This window comes from Phlebotomus argentipes, unplaced genomic scaffold (genome assembly GCF_947086385.1).
Source record: "Phlebotomus argentipes unplaced genomic scaffold, Phlebotomus argentipes genome assembly scaffold_18, whole genome shotgun sequence".
Classification (NCBI taxonomy): Eukaryota; Metazoa; Arthropoda; class Insecta; order Diptera; family Psychodidae; genus Phlebotomus; species Phlebotomus argentipes.
This window is the reverse complement of record NW_026776177.1, coordinates 3,314,959-3,334,242: the sequence shown is the minus strand read 5'-3', so window position 1 is coordinate 3,334,242 and position 19,284 is coordinate 3,314,959. Positions and strand designations below refer to the sequence as shown.

General features: G+C 42.2%; 1 protein-coding gene across 6 annotated transcripts in view; it reads left to right on the top strand.

Annotated features, from left to right (window-relative positions):
• Window positions 1-19,284, top strand: part of LOC132260417 (FH1/FH2 domain-containing protein 3) — a 41,071-nt gene that overhangs the window by 9,047 nt on the left and 12,740 nt on the right. For 3 of the 6 annotated variants that reach the window (XR_009468366.1, XM_059758496.1, XM_059758497.1), the window contains exons 1-7: window positions 4,129-4,164; window positions 5,489-5,542; window positions 5,758-7,766; window positions 7,833-8,654; window positions 8,725-8,761; window positions 17,679-17,788; window positions 17,866-17,924. Coding sequence is in view for 5 of the 6 variants with exons in the window: in XM_059758496.1 (XP_059614479.1) it covers window positions 4,144-4,164; window positions 5,489-5,542; window positions 5,758-7,766; window positions 7,833-8,654; window positions 8,725-8,761; window positions 17,679-17,788; window positions 17,866-17,924 (3,112 nt within the window). In the remaining variant the exon portion in view is untranslated. Of the gene's footprint in view, window positions 1-4,128; window positions 4,165-5,488; window positions 5,543-5,757; window positions 7,767-7,832; window positions 8,655-8,724; window positions 8,762-14,573; window positions 14,778-17,678; window positions 17,789-17,865; window positions 17,925-19,284 lie in introns of those variants that run through there. The other 3 variants (XM_059758499.1, XM_059758498.1, XM_059758501.1) reach the window with 3 other exon arrangements.

Genomic DNA, 19,284 nt, shown 5'->3' with positions numbered 1-19,284 from the left:
TTGGTTTCACACCAGAAAAGTCCCTTTGCCAAGAATCTATTTGGGTTTACGCCGAGACGCCGGTTTAAGTTGTTGCGCAACTCAAACGACGAAAAAGTCATCCCACAATATAATCACCATTTTAATAATGCCTCTAAAGAGAGTGTAAATTTTCATGCTTCTGGATTCTTCTCTTCATTGAAGGTGATTCACATGAGCGAAAATCATTGAGTCTAATTTAAAACACAACGCAAAGTCGGGGCTTTCCACCCAAAAATTCTTCGTGAGGAAGCATTTCTGTAAATATTTTTGTTAAAATTCCACTAGAAATTTCTTCCTTGTAGAATTTTTTTTTTTTAGGTTAGTTAAGGTTATGTTGTATTTAAAATGTTTTTTCAAGCTGTTTTTCAACAATTTCTGTTCAACATGACAAATTGCTAATGGAGAGAAAGAGATAACATAAATTCGCATGAAAATTGGCAGTGGAAAAATGCGAAAATGAGCTTTTGGCAAGGTTAAAGACTCGCCGATGAAAGGTTGAGGCGCTTTCTTGGCATTTGAATGCGGCAATTTTCAATTAAGATGCGGGAAATGGTCACTTTGTAGAATGTTTTGCTGGCAATTAAGCAATTTCGGGTCGACTTTTTTTTGGGGTGAATGAGCCCCTCTTCAGCGTTGAGGGTGGATAATTTCTCAAAACAGTCGTCCTTTGAGAGAAGAAGATTGCTCCGATGAGGATTATTAGCGATGGAATGCAGTACCTTGGTGGCGAGTTGTTTCGCCTGTTTGCCATGCTGAAAATAGCCTTCGAAGCGCGCGCACTTCCAATTGCAAAAAAGAGTTATATAGAAATTTATGCTCGCCAGATCCACACGACTCGTGAATGAGTTATGGCTGAAAGTCCCAACGTGAGTCTCTCATTTGTGGGCGAAGATGAAGCAGACAATCTATGAATATCACGAATGATCTCGATTGATAATCCACGGGTAAGATCACTCATCTCAGCAGGGAGCTTTTCCAAATGCTCACTTTGCGAATCATTCGTGGCACAATGCCAAATCACCAGCGATTGCAAACACCCCGAGAGAAATGATCCAATGGTAATGAAAGTGGTCGGAATTTTCTATGCGAAAATAGCATCAGAAGAGCTTTCAAAGAGACCAGCGCGGTGGAAAAACGGCAATAGATGGCGGGAGAGGAGCGTGGAAATTCGTCAGAGTTGCAATGAGGAAATCATTAGATGGAATGGAGAAGGAAATGAAGCAATTTTTCAACTTGCAAATGCTATTCGATTTGCATTTGATTGATTGGAGTTGGAGAGAAATAGTTCAATTGATTTATTTGCTGAGACATGAAGAGTTGCTGCTGTCCAAGAGAAAGGGGAAAATGAGTGCTGGAAAAAGTTGATTTTATTCTCCTTAAAGAATAGCATGGATTCACACATAGCGTCTTTAACTATCAAGAAAAAAGTTTCCTTTGGAAAATTGCCCTTTAAACATAATAATTCTGAAATTTTTATATATTTTCTCTGTTCTTTATCACAATTTCAATAAATAACATCGAACTGAAACGCATGGGACAGATATTATGGTCGGAAATGGTGTACAACACTTTACGGAAGTGTTAGGAATTGGTAAATGGTGAAATATTTTCAATATTTGAATTGTAAAACCTTTTATTTCAATAAATTGAGGCAATTAGCGAATTTATTTTGCTGAAAAGAATCAAGTTCATTGTTTTTTCTAGGTTATGTGATTGATTTAAAACAGATTCTGGCGATTAAGTAATCCTAAAAATCATCTAATTTGTGCTCAAGTTTGTAATATTTTTGTTTTTCGCAGAAAAATTGAGCATTTTTTATCGAAAAAACGTCATATTGATTTGAAAAAAGAGCTTAAAAGTCAACCATAACCTCAAAAATGTTATTTAGATCTAGAAATATATTTTTTTGCTGACTTATTTTCGCGGTTAATCAAGACTGAAATTGTTCAAGATGAAATTCAAATAATTTTTTACGATCTGAAATCTAAGCATTTGAAGAAGTTTTTAACTTCCTGTGACGAAAAAAACATAGATTAGATTATGAAAAATACATTCAAAGGCATTCAGAAGTGTCTGAAGTGCCAAAGATTCTGCACAGAAACTGTAAAATTGATTTTCATTCGAAAATACAGCAATAATCTAAGACAATTCAGTTAAGAGCTTTTTGCAAATATGCAAATGGCATTTAGTGAATTTACTTGAAGTTAAAAGAAAAAGAATGTTGATCAATCTGATCGTATAAATTGCAAGCATTTTATGCGAATTGTGATTGACTGCAGACAAGTTTCTTGACCTGAAAATGTCTGTCTTTAAATCTGCAATTTCGTGTAATAAAGATTCATAAGATCACCCTTAAGCACAATAAATTCTTCCTGTCTTCATTCATAAATCCCGCTCTAATCTTCAGCTTGTTGGAGTTCTTCCCAATTCATAGCGCCTGTTGTGTGTCGCTTCCTTGCCAAATTCCACCCTGTCTTTGAGCAGTTGTCAGCCTCTGGCCGTGGGCAATTTCTCACTCAACGTCAGTTGCTTTCGCCGCGTGCTGCAGTGCCGCGTATTGTTTGGCGGGGAATAAATCAGAGAGTTGTCGGTTTATTTGCATAAATGCCACTTGCCATCCCTCCATATCTCATCGTTGAGTTGCAATAAATTCCGGAAGTAATTGAGAAGAAGTGTTGCGTGAGCGTCTTTGGCGTCTCACTGTGCGATCAGCAGTTATTTAGAGGAGCGATTTGGCGTGTTTGATTTTTTCTCAAAGAGGCGATTTGGGTCAGTTTTTCATTGACTTCCAAGCGTCAAGACGGCAGTTGAGTCGACGATTGACTGTGTGTCTGAACTGAATAATTAGCAAACTATTTCTGTCGCTGCCCAACTGTTTTCCTTTCCCATTCCGGCGGATGGATTCCGGAGATGGATCCTCGGCTTGGAAAAACAAAGAGTTGTCAGTGCCACCAGAAATAGATACAAATTCATTGTGATGCTCATAAATTTGTCGTCCCGCGCATGGAATCCCTTGAGTGATCATCTCCAGTGAATTTTCCAACAAATTTCCATTAATGCGGCGCTAGAAAATGTGCATTCTCAAGCATATCTGAGCATTTGTCGTTGAATTAGGCGGAAAATGCTTGAGAGGGAAAAGTTACGAGTGAAACGAAATGGACAATATTAAATTGCAGTTTATTTAATTTCTTAATTGTTTGTCCTTCAGAGAAAAAACACGGCATGGGAAATAGTAATAATTAGATTTGCTGGGAAATGGGAACATAAAACCGCCCAATAAATTGAGAAACAACACTCAAAAGGCAAAATCATTTAGGATTCAATATTTCAGTGGGATTTTCGTGAAATTTCCATCGTGTGTTTAATCTATTTTTGTGAATTTCACCCTGAAACTTTAAAACTCCGCCACCCTGAGTGTTTTTTTCATGTTAATTTTCCACCGAAATATTGTTGAGTTTCGTGTTTCTTTTTGCCAAGTGTTTCCTTTCGACAATTGCCTCACAATTCTCTTCAGCATCTTGCATGTGTCGACAGAGCCTCTTGGTGAATTTTCCCTCTGAATCCGCCTGTGTGTTGGTGTGAATTTTCCTGTTGCGAACACAGAAATAGACCCTCATGTCACTGTATTGCTCAGTGATGCTTGAGTCTCAAGACGTCGCGACGATCTCACAATAGTCTCGTCTCTGTTCTCATCTCGAATGCGCAAAATAAGCGCACTAAAGCCGCGCTCTAAAATTACACTTTTCACGGTTTTGCGGGTGATTTTTCGGCTTTTTACACATAGATTTTGCATGAAGGTGTGATTATAGGGGAGGTTTTTGAGTGGTAGAATTTATGGCTATTCTGCTGATTCACCTGCGACGATTGATCATCATCTTGTCCCTCGTGTACGTGCTGGTGGACTTCCTGCGGCGCTTCTTGGCCACAGTCCGCCGGCGGCATTTAGGCAGCCCAATTGTGTGGCCACGAGGAAGTCTTCACGTGAAGTTGTGGATCTACATTTACACTGTGTACTTGTACATCATCATCTTCAGCGGAATCGAGTGGAGTCGCATTTTTGTCAACCCTCAGCACACATGAATTGCGGAAGAGTGTCGAGAAAATTGCCACGTCTGAGATAAAATGTCAACATATAGAAATTATGTAAGTGAAAGCTGATAAACATGATGATAATGGAGGCAAAAAGAGGCAAATTGAGGTCTTCTTCCTCAATTTCGCCGCTCGCCCAGAATGAAATGCGTGCTCTAAATATAAATATTTATAGTCCCGAAGACAAATGGTGTTGCTCTGATGTGAAAAAGTGTGTTAATAGAAAATATATGTCGAAATATCGCAAATGATCAATTGAAATTTCATCCTATAAGGATGTTGTGCAACTCCAGTCCGGAAACAGTGCGGCGTTTCGTAATTAGAATGTCTGGAAATTATTTCCCGGATGCCAAGGAATTTTTGGCACAAACTACGCGTTGCGAATTTATCAAAAGTAATTTATTGCTGGATAGATGAAAATGAAAGGCAGAAATGCAATGAGGAAGCATTTAGGCTAAGAATGAGTGAATTTATAGCAAAGAAGCGTCTTTTTAGATTTATTCAAGTGGATAAAAGTAAGTTTTCACGAAGGAAATCAATCATTAATATAAACTACAAATATGATTTTTTAATATTTAAGAATCTGTTTAAATTAAGCTTAGGAAACCAGTGAAGAAAAATGAATTGAACGCATTTTTGGGCGCGCCGAGAAGCAAGAATAATTCCGGGCATTCAGAAAATAATGTCATTTTTAGTTCAACAATAACTCTTAGGACATTCAATCCAGTGTGATGCGCTAAAATTCATTAAATTCTTCGCCCCCAAAAGACCCCACAAAACGAGGAGAGGAAAAAAGTGCAACAAGTGATTTGCTGCTGATTAATTTTAATGGCTCTTCCCACTGGAATTTATTGCATCGGTGCACTTAAAGCGCGGCTCCCGGGCAGGCCGTAAACATTTTGGTGTCATCATTTCGGCTGTCGCTCCTCTGCCTGTGGTGAGAGGAGAAAGAGAGAGATTCCGTGCCAGAAATAGGACAAGCGCAGAGAGATGAATCTCCGTGATGACTTTGGAGGATTAGGAATGCATGCAGCTTGCATTTTGGGAATTGCCCACTATTTATAGGCCATCATGGAGAGAGAGTTTGGCGCTTTTTGGCGGGAAAAGTACCTTCTTTTGAGTGTGTGAATTTTTGGGGGGAAATTCCCGCGAGGAAGTTGATCACGTTGTGTGGAGTTGAATGAACTTTGGTTGAAGAATTTTTGGCACTCGCGCGACACGACATGATTTTAAGGGCGCCACGACGATCGCATGCAATTTACATTGTGAAAATTAATGAGGAAAGTTATTGCAGGCAGTAAAAGCAGAGACAGAGAAAAAAGCTCTCACCCACTTTCTTGTCTGCCAAAAGTCACTTTCCCAGCTCTCTGTGTTGCAGATCCCGTGGAAATCCAACTACTCGTCTTATTCCTCAAAGTATGGTGGTAGCAGGGTAAGAACTGCTTGTTCACCAATCACCCCCCACCCTTCAGAGTGTTAACATTCCTTCACGTTTTGTGTTGAACCCATTCTTCACCTCCACCGAGAAATTTGTAGATTTTCCATCACCACAATTGGCTGGTTTATCACTCCACATTTTCATTAAGTTTCTTGCCAATTTCTCTCTTCTTCTCCACTCTAATTGTTGTTGTTTCTGGACTCTTTCAGTTCACTTCATCGCGCGACGATGTCTCAAGTGAATCCAAAGCTTCATCATCAGCTGCAACACCGAAATTCGGCTCTCTGGCAAGTCCAACAACTTATCGACCTTCATATTCAGGTGGAACTTATCGTGTTCCTGCCAAGAAAGAGCCCGTGACATCATCTTACTCCCGATACACAACCAAAGAAGCCAAGGAGCCCGAAAAAGTGGCAAAAGAACCCGAGACTCCAAAGAAAACTTCTAGCCTAGCATCGAAATATGGTACATCGAAAGATCTCCCATCAACAACGACTAGAACTTATGGAGGAGTGTCTAAGGATCTTTCTCCAGCTTCGCGATCCTATGCTGGAGGATCGACAAAAGATCTTTCTCCAGCAACACGCACTTACACTGGAGGATCTACAAAGGATCTTTCGCCAGCTTCGCGATCTTACACTGGAGGATCTACTAAGGATCTTTCTCCAGCTACACGCAGTTATGCTGGAGGATCTACTAAGGATCTTTCTCCAGCTACACGTAGTTATGCTGGAGGATCTACAAAGGATCTCTCATCGACGAGAAGTTATGCTGGCGGATCCACAGGGAACTTGAAGAGCAACTATTCTTCCACGAGCAATTTGGCAGACAGTTCTAAAACCAGTAGATATCCCAGTACGACGGATGCAAAAGGATCTTCTAAGTATTCTTCAGTGCAGAAAAGCGAGAAGAAGACCGAAGGACCACCGGTAACTTTCAATACCCGCTACGGATCAACGTTGAAAGTGCCGAGAGAACGATCACGAGATCCCAGTCCATCTATCGGGACTGTAAGTCGGTTTCTGAAGCCCGCTGGAGATCGATCGAGAGATCCTAGTCCAAGTGTGGCGAAGACAACACCGAAATATGGGAGAACTTCAAGAGATCCCAGTCCGGTGTCGCCATCAATCTCGATCAGTAGGGTGAGAAGTAGAGATCCCAGTCCTGTGGATAGGCCAGCACCGACGCTTTTGCGAAGATCTCGGGATCCCAGTCCCATTGAACAGTTGAAGGATCGATTTGGTGCCACTTCGAGTGGATACAGTCGATTGTACAACAAGGGATCGAGTCCATCCACTTATTCTAAATACTCACCGACTTCTACAGGACCTGCCTTGTCTTACATGACTCACAGTGAGGCCAGAGCGTGTACAGTCATCAGGAAGCCAAAGGAAAAGACGCCCCCGACAAAGATAGAGAGTGAACTAAAGCCCGAGAAGATAGAGAAAGAGGAAGAAGTAGTTATGGTTCAGGTGACAATGATAACTAGAGCTACATCACCCAATCCTCAGTCTAGTGGTGGGAATTACTTGAAAACCCGACGAGAAGTGGCAAAAACCACAGAGAAAACCATCGAAAGACCACTCAAGAGACCTTTGATGCTTGATAAAGAAATCCAATCTGACAGACTTGATGATCCAACACGAAATGTTAGAGTTTCAGCGACTAAAGTGACTTCATCAGTGCCTTGGACGTCATATTTGGACACAAAATACAGTCCATCGAGTGGATCATCGAGTAGATACTCAACTTCCAACTCTGTGTCGCCATCGAAGAGTTCAGCGAGTACGTCGACTAAGGAGAAAAGCGAGGAGAGCGATAAGAAAGTGAAGAAGAGCAGCAGTTCGAAGAGTCCCTCGAGTGAAAAATCCAAGACATCGTCAGCGAAGAGTTCAAAGTCTAAATCACCGGAGAGCAGCAAAAGTCTTCCGCCTCCAGTGCCTGGAAAGGCGGAATCTCCCACTAAAGCGGCTCAGAGTTGTCTGAAGTGGGCAAATAAGGACTTTAGGAAATCCGCTCTTAACATGGGACCGTCAGATCAACCGAGAAAGTCACGATCTTCATCATCTCCTGTGGATTCTGGTGACAGATTAGAGCGATCGCCCAGTTGCAGCTCCTCCAGCAGTCTAAGCAATGATCCTGGAGAGACGAGAAATGTGCGAGAGTCCTCTAAAGGCTCTCTCTTGGGCACTTCGGCGGACGAATTGTCTTTGGATAGGTCAGTAAAGTACTGAGATTCTTGGCAGAGATTCGCACTCACCCTACTTTTCTTCTTCTCTTCTAGGCCAACGTCAAGGAGTGAGTCAGCGGATGTCGTGTCGTCTAAAAATGAGGAGGCGAAGTCATTCTTGATTCGTGCACTCGGGCCCGTGTCACTGCTGAATGGCAAAGCTCAGTTGTCGCCCGAGAAGCCTAACTGGTCGGTCGACGGGACTCCGGAGCCAGAAGTTGCGAGTGTTGGTGACGCGATGAAGTTCAAGTTGAGGCACATTGACTCAGGGGAGAGGGCTTGGTGGCTCACCAGTGAGGGTGAGAGTGGTCAGGAGAAGAGAGACGACAGTCCGAAAGTGCAGTACAAAATCAGGCACATTGAATCGGGTGAGAAGGCTTGGTGGATGCTCAATGAGAACTCCACAGATGCGGATAAGCTCAGGATGCAGCACAGGAGCAGTTCAGAGGCGAAATCCGATACGCCCAAGTACAAGATAAGGCACATTGAGTCTGGTGAGCGAGCTTGGTGGTTGGGACCGCCGGAATCGCCAAAGCCGAAGCCTAAGAAGGCTCTACCGAAGCGACAAGAGTCGTCAGAAGACGAGGAAGTGGCGAAAGCCGATCATCCTCTTGGCGATAGGGCGAGTCCTGAGGGCTTGGAAGCCACAAGGAATCATTCTCCCTATGATAATGTGCCGCAGAAGACGAGAAAATCACCGCGAAGTCTCTTCATCTCGCGCCACACAAACATCGATGAACTTCTTGGCGCCAGTCCAATTATGATGTCGGAGCGTTTCTCCGCTAAAGACGTCTTTGAGGAGATTTCGCCGTCTCAAGTGCGGATACACGACAGCACGGCTCAAATGCCCGTGATTCAGCGCAACGGCGAAGCAAGGTATTCCGCCTCCGTGAGATGGCGCCACAATGTTGCCAATAAAACACATTTTTCCATCTTTTCTGCACAGGGAGAACAGCTGGAGTCCGGGTGGCCAGAATCACTTGGTGAGTTTTGCATGTGCGCCCCAAAAACTCCCACAACTAACCTTGCCAATCAATTGCCTCCCGCGAGTCATCGACCCTTAACCCTTCGTTGTTCATGCGGTATTTTGGCGCGAAAGTGCAAATCTTTTTTTTTATGGTTTATTGGCAAAACAAACATAGAGATTCATGCAAATTAATAGTTACAAACACTGTGTGATTCAGAGAAAGTGAGAAGTCAGGTGAATCACTTAATCAGTTTATTTATATTCGCCAAAATGTTTACATGAGTTTTCAAAGATAAGATGATCTTGAAAGCATTTCACGTCACAAATTGATGCTTAATGAAGAAACATCGCGATAGAGATTGTGTATTTTGTCAGTTGTGATTTGCGTAATATCACAAACATTTTGTGATAGATGAATTCATGGGCGTGGACGAGAAGCTATCCGCTTTAGATGCAAGATTACTACATTATCCCTTTTATTTAATCGCTACGTCTTCACATATTATAAGAGAGTTCTTGAAGTTTGAAAGTGTGTGCTTGAATTCAAACTCTTTTATGCAATAATCGTGTCATTAAATATTCATGTGTGGTGAGAATTTCCTTCAGGATAGGGTTGAATCCGCTGTGCTATGGTTTAAGTCAGTCGCCCCGCGTTTCAAAGCGCGACTGCGGCAGAAATTGAAGAGGTGTTTAGAAGAGGAAAATGTGGGTCGTCGCGTGCATTTGCACCATTTATTGGCCCTCAACCAAAAAAAAAACCCATTCGACTGATGAGTAACATGTTTAAATTTAAAGTCCCTCCTCCCCCGCCGCCCCTCGGTGTTGTTGTTTCTGTGCCATCCAGAGAATTTGGAGTGGAATCCGACGTCTATTTATAAGCTGATGGATCTCATCACGTCTTCTCCCGATCGCCACACTCTCTCTCTCTCTCTTGCCCAACACACCTGTTTACATTGGCCACGAATGCTCTTTCATTATCAGCTCATGGAAGGCATTCTCACCTCATAATCTCCGTGACGCGACGCGACTAAAGAGAATTATTAATAAAATCCATCTAACGCGATGGGGATTTGATGCCTTTCGCGGATCCGCAGTAAGAGTGCCTTCAACACAAAGTGGATTTTTAGAACGCTTTCTGAGTGAACTCTCTGGTCAGCGTCTGCATTCGCTAACTAAACACGTCTTCTCTATTGATTTTTCCATCCACTTGTGGTGTTGCAATTTGCAGTCCTGCAGAGTTGAGAATGGGCGAAGTGAGAACTCCTTAAGTGGGTCAATGAAAGGAAAAAAAAGGCCCAGCAATTATTGATGAAAGTGATGTTCTTGCGAGTGTTTTAGTGGCAATTTGTGTACACAGGGTCAAAGTCGATATAATTGCTCATTGAATTGTTGCGGAAATTTTTTACAGAATTTTGTAGAAAATGAGTTCATCGATAAGGTGTTTTATGGCACTCTCACTTTTGCTATCGCAGAGTGAATTCGAAATGGTTTGTGATTAGGATTTTTTACCCGACCTAAAATTCTACCTTTGTTGTTGTTGTTGAGGAAATGAGTCCTCAAAATGTGTTTTTGACTTTAACAATCCTTTATTTTTCTTAATCATCTCTATTATAAACAAAATCCCAAGCTGAAAAAACACTCAATCCGGCAATGCGGACGCCAGAAGTGTGCTGAAGAGGTGTTTGTATTCTCATGCTTAGTGCGAGAGTTGAAATTTTGAAAGTTGGACGATGATTTATTTCGAGAAATTTATTTTATCATCCTCCTTCGTGTGAAACATGATCAAAAGCTTAATCCATGGTCTATTTTTTATTGTCTTCTTCCTTCCATTCGTGAAACATCTGTGCGCTTGGCCAAAGAACATCACGGGTTCTCCCGCTTTCCGGAGCCAAACACACACTCACGCTCTTTTCTTTTTGTTCTCCTTTGACAATTGGCTCTGTGCGGACCTCCAAATCAACTCTTGACCTTATCAAAGGCGTATTCGACAGCTGCACAGCGTGTGTGTGTTTGCTCGCCTGAGCGCGGAGAGAACGAGCTCCAGTTCTTGCATGCTGAGGCCAAAGTCTTCCTTTTACCTCTGCCATTTAAATAAATGCACTTCTCATCTTGGCGGTGGTTTCTCGCCAAAGACATTCGCGCGCTGGTTGACTTTCTTTCAACTCCCAACTTCGCGTGTGTCTGAGAGATTGTCTGGAGAGCGTCGCGACCCTCACTAATTGACCATCCACATTGTCAGGGATTTGCGCAAATTAATTTTCAGACCCAATATTCGGGCGCGCGATCTTGAGAGAAATTTTTCACGAAAGATGAGAAGATAAATTGGCGAGAGGCTTCAAGCTGTGGTTCTTGCATCCGTCTCACTCGCTCACGTTTACCTGTGCTATTTACACACTTTTTAAGTCAAACCAACAGCGAACACACACTCGCAGAATTCTCAATCGGAGGTTTGTCATTTCTAAGCTGTTGTACAACGCTTTAGAGAATGTATTTTAGTCGTATTGAGGCTTCGTCAGCTGAGAAAATGCACCTATTTACTAATAAGTTTACACCTTTGCACAATTCCTTGTGCCTGTGCAAAGAACATTTGACTGTGATATTGGCAACCCTTCGGGTTCTTGGCCGCTCTTTGAGCAACTCTGCACAGTTGTAGTGGTTTCGGGGAGTCAGTGCGGCACTTGGAGACTTCCTAAACTGGCCGATCGGCAAAGTGGATGGCAAGAAGCAAAGCACTTCAGTTGCTCACGGTTCATACTCGCGAACAGTCGCTGAACTCGGCCGCTGCACTGAAGCAAGGCAAAAGTGAAAACTGAGTGCGTGTGAGGGAGGCCTTAAAGACATTTAATCTATCCTATAGTGGTTGTTTAAAGAGTATAATTTTCCCTTGCAATGGGACAATAAAAGCAGTGAGTTTTTGGGAGGCATTTAGAGGCACACAGAGTGGAAAGAAAAAAGGAAAAATGTGTGATGCGCAATGGGGAATAGATATGATATGATATGAGAGAGGGCAATAATGTTCCGTGTGAGGGCTCAACGAAATGCTCGAAAATGATGATTGTGACAACAGAGGCATTGGGCACTACTCTTTCCACGAATTCAACGCGTTCTGTGGCCTGTTGGAATGCATTTTGTTGAGAAGGAGACGAGCATTATTCGTGTGCCTTTTGCCTCGCTCTCGTCTCTCACCCGTAAAAACGTGAATTGCAGATAGAGAAGACGGTCTGGTGACGGTGGAAAAAATGTGGGAAACAATGCACTAATTCCACGAAAAGAAATATAATTTTAAACCATTATTCAGATGATGATTTTATGTCGTCTGAGCTGCGCGCAAGTCAAGGTGGAAATTCGTTTTTATGTGTGTGGAAGATTGTTGTGTTGCAATTTTTTCGGTGAAAGAAGACGATAAGGAGTAAAAAAAAAGAGAGGAAATAAAGCAGAGAGTGGTCAAGAGAGATCCCAGAGGAAGAGCAAGTCTCGGGCATAATTTATGGGATTTCTTCTTCAGTTTTGTACCTTCGGCGTCTTTCACCCGGTCTTTAGCACGGTGCAAATCATTCAATGGGACTCTTTTTCGCCTGTCTCGGGTTCGCACCAGACCCTCAACATCTCCTATGACTTGGAAATCTAGGCGAAAGAGCGGCAGAAGCCTCGTAAAAGCGGAAATTCTACTGAGCAATTAATTAAAGTCAAAGTAATAACAATCATATCAGATCAGTTGCTGTTTATTTTTCATGGGAAATTTTTGTGTGAATAATGCTGCAATTTTGATAGTTTCCTGCCTCCGGAACGGCTACTCATTATAGCCTGAAGTCATTGCGTGCTGTAGAGAGGAATTTTATCAGCTCATCGATATCGTTTGACGTGGTCTTGTGTGTACATTTTGGTGATTTAATTGCTAAAAGTACATTTCCTCCGTTGTTTGCCGTGAAGATTATACTCAATTAGTCAAAAGTGACGATTTGAGAGTGGATTGTAATTGACTTAATGAGCATTAAGAGACGTTAAGAGTTTGCCTAGTTGAAGTCAAGGAAAACTTTTTGAGCTGTGTAGAAATTTTCTCGGTTCAGAACACTTTTTAAACACTGAAAAATATCCAATTTTCAAGGATTATTATTCACTTTGCACAGAAAAAGATACGCAATCTTTCTCAAACTGGCCTGTTAGTTGGGTTTTTCTAAACCCTCTAGCAAATGAGCACATCTTGCCAATTGACGAAGACAGTGAGTGAGCTATAAAGATGGCAAAAAATCACCTCATCGAACAACATTCCAACCACTAATTCATCTCTCGATCGCGCGCAAAAGACAATGTTTCCAAAACCTGAAAGATGCGAAGAGACGAATGACAAGAAATGAAGTCAAGGGTTGCAATTTCATGGCGCGATGCGAGGCTTCAAGTTTTGGGTGCTGATTATTAACCTACATTTCCCACGAATTTTCCTCGAGGAAAATTGCCTATTGCAACATTTAATATTGGGTAATGCCTTTTTAGTAGGAGAAAAAAAGCGTGAATTTAATAAGGCATCTATTAAATCATGCAGGGAAATAAAATGCGAATTTCAAATTGAATAATCACGCGCGGTATTTAAGCAAAAAATACATAAACACCAATGAGCGTTAAGTGAATGTCGTCAATCGATAAGAAATCGGGAACATTTGGCTGCTTTTATCATTGACCCGAAATTTACAGTCCGTGGGGTTTTCCATGTGAATTGCAGAGCGAGAGAAGATATTCTCGTGGGGCGGGCAAAAAAATGAGAACATCGAAAATCAATCAGAAGATACATCTTGATCTTCGAGAGCGCGCGCGATGCTGAGAAAAAAGGCCATTTCTTTCACTTGCACGCTAATTAGATTTTGTGACGGTCGTGCGAGGCTTCACAGCGTCATTTATCCAATTTATACCCATTTCAGACAAACAATAAATTTCACTTTAGACGAGCAAAATCACTGTCACGTTCATCATGGCGCTCTCTGTGAATAAATTTGATCTTCAGCAAATTGCTAGGAGATCCCCTTTAAGTGCTGCCCAATAAAATAGTTTAAAAGCACCACCAGATTTTTTTTTCTTTCCTTCTTTTAAATATCAATCGTCAAGTAATTTGTCCAATGGGCGCACTCTTGTGCTTGAGCTGTAAAAAATTATTTATTGAAATGTCTTTTTTATTGATCAAAGCCCCAAAAACTCATAAATCGCCATCCAATTTATTGTTTGCGATCGGGTCACGATCGCCCATGGTGACGAGATGGAAAAAATGATGCCAGAGTCTAGAATTTCACGGAACATTTCACCGGTCTTTCCCTTTCACTCTGGCCATTTACATAATTCCCGAGAAGCTACCTGAATTAATACCTGAAAACATTCCATTGTCCGAATATATGTGGGGAATTTGGCTGTTTTGAAAGAGAGTCTGAAGAGTCACTGCGACTGATTGTTGTTTGTGACTGGATAAAGTGATAATATTGCCGGAAAATAAATAAAAATGACACACCATAAAAGAGCCCCAGGGCGAGAGGAATATCGAAGACCACCCAATGCAAGGACTTCGGGGGTTCGCACCTTCCCTTTCGTTTCGGCTCTCACGTTCGCTTGCGTTATTGCGCTCTCTGAGACGGAAAAGTGATCTCTCTCTGATGTCACAAGAAAGAGTGAATATAATCTCGGTTATTTTCCTCAAAATCCACCCATCGCGGGCTCTCTTTGTCGCCGTCTTGGTCGACTGGAGCCGCTGATGATGGTGGATGATTGCAATTCAGACGCTCCAGTGAATTCCCAGGAGGCGCTCCGTGAACTCTCTTTAGGGACTGTGATGTCAAAGTCTGTGTGATAAAGTGTTTGAGAAAATGCTGATCAAAATGGATCCCGACGAAGTGATAACACTTCGAATTCAGTACCTCCTCGATTCGGACCCCTTCAACAGTCTCAGCCTGTTTCCAATTCCCTCACGAGCGCCGACGTACAATTTCATCTCCACGGCGCCGTTGGCCACGCAATTGGGGGCTATTTTGAGGATTCTCGAGGCTCCACAGAGGGTGAGTGTTTCCCCACATTTAAGAACATGCTGTATTTATTTAATTCGCTCACGCGAAGGGATTGATTTTCGCGCCCCGTGAAAATCCGCACTTTAGCCGCGGCGGCTCAGGCTAAGTACAGTGTTGCTTGGGGAGAATGATAAAAAGGCTCAATTACGAGAGAGTGCGAGAGAGAGAAAAAGAGTCTGTATGGCGGGGAGTTTGGAGAACAAGTTTAAGAATGTCTGCTCAACCTTCAAGATATTAATCGGTTGGAATAAGAGGAGAAATATTCAGGCAATTGTTGCATGCGATCATGTGGAAAAACGAGAGGCAAGAAAGCCAACCAAACCACACTCTCGATGCCCTTTTTTCAGCCCACCTCCGCCTCGTTGAGGAAATGCAGCTGAATTTTCAGTACAACATGGGCAAATGGAAATATGGATCAGTGCATCTCGGGCAGCTTTGAATTTGATTTCTCAGCCAAGGATGGGCAAATTCTCAGTTTTCAAGAAAAGGCAAAGAATGAAATCACGATGAGGCTTTGTGTGCTTCAGCGTTTGTAGACACAAAGTTATAGTGTGCAAGATTGAGCGTTAAGACTTTAAGCAAAATTGTGGCATAAGTATATTATAGCTGGCCTCGAGATCTTTCCATCGAACCATTACTTAAGGACCTAGGTCCTTGCAAAACTTAGATATAAGAAAATAAAATTTGAAAATTAAAATTGCTTCAACTCGGCTCCTAATCATTAATTTTGAATAATTGTAGGTTCATTGGAAAGGTCTCCTAAAATGCCATCTTCCACCCAAACATCATAACTTGATACAACCGTCGCTAGGAGCGCTAAAATCTCAAAAAAACATTTTCAAAAAATTAATGTTGTATAACTCGAGAACAAGACGATGAATTTTCTTAAAATTTCAGTAGGTTATAGCTAAGATCATGACCTTTCCAGCGAATCGTTACTTCTGAGGATTGAAATTGTAGAAGTAGAGATATGGAAGGTCAAAGTTCAAACGTTTTTGATTTTGTAAGTCCTAAAACTTTGGTTCTTCTTGTCCGATCACAATGATCTTGAGCTCGTCTGAAACCTCTCGCATATCCCTAAAAAAAGTGAGTTCAACGCGTTGAGCTCACTGTTTTTTAATGAATAAGTTAAGCCACTGCTCAACTTTGATCCTCTCGAAGCATGACAATGACGCGGGATTGAGACAATTGGCCAGTATTTCGCATGCCGCCTGCGAAAGACATAAAAGTTGATGTATATTTCACCATCCGCGATTGGGTGAATAAAATTCAACGGCAGTCAAGTGAAAAACAATAATAAACTTCACAACACCTCGACGGCCGTACAAGTTCATCAAATTCCACAAAGGGGGCAAAAAGGCGAAGAAGAAAACCTGCATCACACACGAGAGAGTCATTTGCGATGCTGAGGCTTTTCACAATGCACCGCCAGAGATAATAAATTTGTACGTGGCTGCAGCTGATTAAATTAATCCAATTACACTGTCTACCGTAAATCAATGCGTGGAGTTTTGAAGCTCTTTTGCCAGCGAGCGCGATAAAAATTCACGGCGACTCTGCGAAAGTCACGCCGTGTCACTCTTTGCCGCAGTTGACGATCGTCAGACGGGCAATTAAATTTCTCGCATGCACAGAGAGAGAGAGAGATGGCAAGGTCTTGATAAGGGCCCTAGGCTGTGATTTTCTAGATGCCAAATCACTCGTTAAAATTTAGAGATCTTCGCAATCCAATCATTGGGTGGGATATTAAATGCTCGACGAGAGTGCGTTAAGAAGAGGAAAAAAAAAATAAGAATGAGGAGTTTAATGGTATTTTGAGGTTCTTGTGCGGTTAGATTTTTAACAGAGTGGCTTTGAGTCTTCATCGGAAATCTGTGCTGATCGTTTTGGTGTTCATCCAAATGTCTCTCCGCAGGTTTTTATTTTTAAAGATCGACACAATCGACACACCAGTGAAGTCACAAAGAAGTATTTTTGAGAAATGGAACAGTTTTTCACGCAATAAAGCGGAATATTAGACCACATTTCACAAATAATCCATCTCTGATTCACCGGTAATTTTGCAGCAAAAGAATGCAATTAACACTTTTTCTTTCCATTCGGACTCAGAAGTGAGGTTGATTAAAAAGATCCAGCGCGCGAATGAGGTGGAAAAAAAAGCCAGTGAAGAGTGATGGTTGGAAAAAGAGAGAAAATAAATTTCTCATAGAACAACAATATTGATGTTCTCATAATTTACTCTCTGACGCTTATTTGCTTCTTTCTTCTGTCTTTTTTTTTGGGCGCTGCGCGATTTTTAAGTTATGTTCACACGACCTAGTGCAAAGATTCAATCGTTTAGGTGTTTCATGCTCGGCGGAGCGGCTAAAAATAGGCACTCTGGGCGCGATCATGGACCAGATGAGAAGCCCTAGCAGAAGATGGCACAAATCCCCGTCTTCCGGGATGCGCGCGCGCGACTCCATTCCCGCGGGAAGTCATTATTCCACCCACGGTTCCAACTCCCCTTTGGCCATCAAACAAAGACAGAGAACCACAGCGCGATGGATGCTCTTGGTGTGACCGAAGAATGGGAAGATCGAGAGGAGTGTTTTGCATACGTGAGAATTTCTTCTCAAGAGCGTCGCGCACTTCTTGCCGAAGAAACTCAAGTCATTTTCCCGGTGCATTTCGGGAAAGGGAAGGCTTTTGAGTTCTCTGAGAGAGTGAGAAAAAGATACAAAAGAGGCAAAAACAAGAGAAGAGTGCCAAAAGGGGTTGAGCAGTAATGCAAATGAGAGATGAGATCTTCAAAGTATGTCTTGAGCGTAATGGCACTTGCGCGCCCTCCAAAATCCCCCTCTTGGCGATTTCGCGTGAATGAGCGGCTCTCACGGTTCCTTCTCTTTGCAGCTGGACGATGCAGCCCTTCAGGTGTACAAAGACGGCGACTACGGAGCCTATCTGGATCTGGAGTCTTCGCTGGCGGAGCAGTCTGAAGACATCGATGGCCTTCAATCAGGGTAATTGCGGACCACCAGTCCTGCGCGTCCTCAAACTCACCGCCGCTTTTCTTACACATTTTCATAACATTTTGCAGCCGCAAGAATTCCCTGGTCGTTCGCACGCAGCTCAGCGTTCGCGTCCACGCGATCATTGGTAAGTTTTGTCTCCAATGATTAAGCACATAGATATTTGCACAGGTTGGGGTCACTTTCACTTCGCGAGCGATTGTTCAAGTGCAAGGCAAGAAAGGCGCCTTGTCAAAAGCCGTCAGTTGCAACTTCCCGTCGAGATATATTATGCAATTGTTGCAGGAGAGCCTCTAAATCTCTTTGGGCTCTCTTTCCGGCGGTGGGAAAAACCTCTCTGGCGTCGTCGGAGAATGACAGGCGAGAGAGAAGAAAGGTGGGAAATGTGTGGTTGGAAGGAGTCTCAATGTCGAGATTATTTCTTCATGTCATTGTACCTTAATTATCTCTCAATTCACACTCGTTAGAAGACACTGATGATGGTGTGTATTAAATCTTGACAATTTGCAACACTGCCCAATGCTGTGTCACTCACGGGATGCCTTTTTTCACGCTCATGACCCCACTTAACCCTTCGCTGTATCTTCCGCTGGCACAGCAAATCGTCGCTTTGCGCATTAAAGTATTGCAAAGTCAGTATTGGACAGAGCTAAAATCCTGTAGTTTATCAATAGTTTGTCATAAAAATTTTTTTTTAACAAATTGAAGCAATTTTTGTAGGTTTTGTGATTGATTTAAGACAGATTTTGGTCATTAAATAACCATATAAATCATCAAATTTGTGTTTAAGCTGCAAATATTTTACTTTTTCTTCATAGATTTGAGTATTTTTGACTAATTTTTGATCGAAAAAACTTCACATTGATGAAGAAAAAGCTTTAAAGTCAATCATAACCTCAAAAATGTCATTTTGGTCTAGAAGAATGTTTCTCTGTTTAGTTATTTCCGTCGTTTTTGCTTTAAAGTGGTAAATTCAACTTCATTATCTAGTAGAAACATTATCTAGTTTGGAATAGATCAAAATTAGTGTAAGAAGGATTTTTAAGTCTAATTAATAACCTCACAATTTGGTCAGAATTTTGTTAAACCATTTTCTGATGGCAAAACACTGATTATATTGCGATAAGTCAGAATTGAGTGTATAAAAAGCGATGGAAAATGTCTCAAAAGGCGTTCAGAAGTGTCAGGAAGTGGTGTACAGATTTGAGGCATATTATCTCCCCTTGGTGACTCACTGTTTGAGCACTTCAGCACAATTCTTCACGCATTGCCACCCATCTTACTCCGTTTGCAGTCGAAGGGCACACAGACACTTTTCTCTGAGTATGGAGAAGTCGCGTTTCCAATATTTGGCCCTCGATCCTCGTGTGGTCCGTGCTGTTCGCGCGAACCCACTCTTCAATTCTAAATAGCCGTCGAAGGCAATCAGTGTCAGCGCGACGGGTTAATGGCTTCTCTCTGTTCCTCAGACTCTCGGAATCATTCCT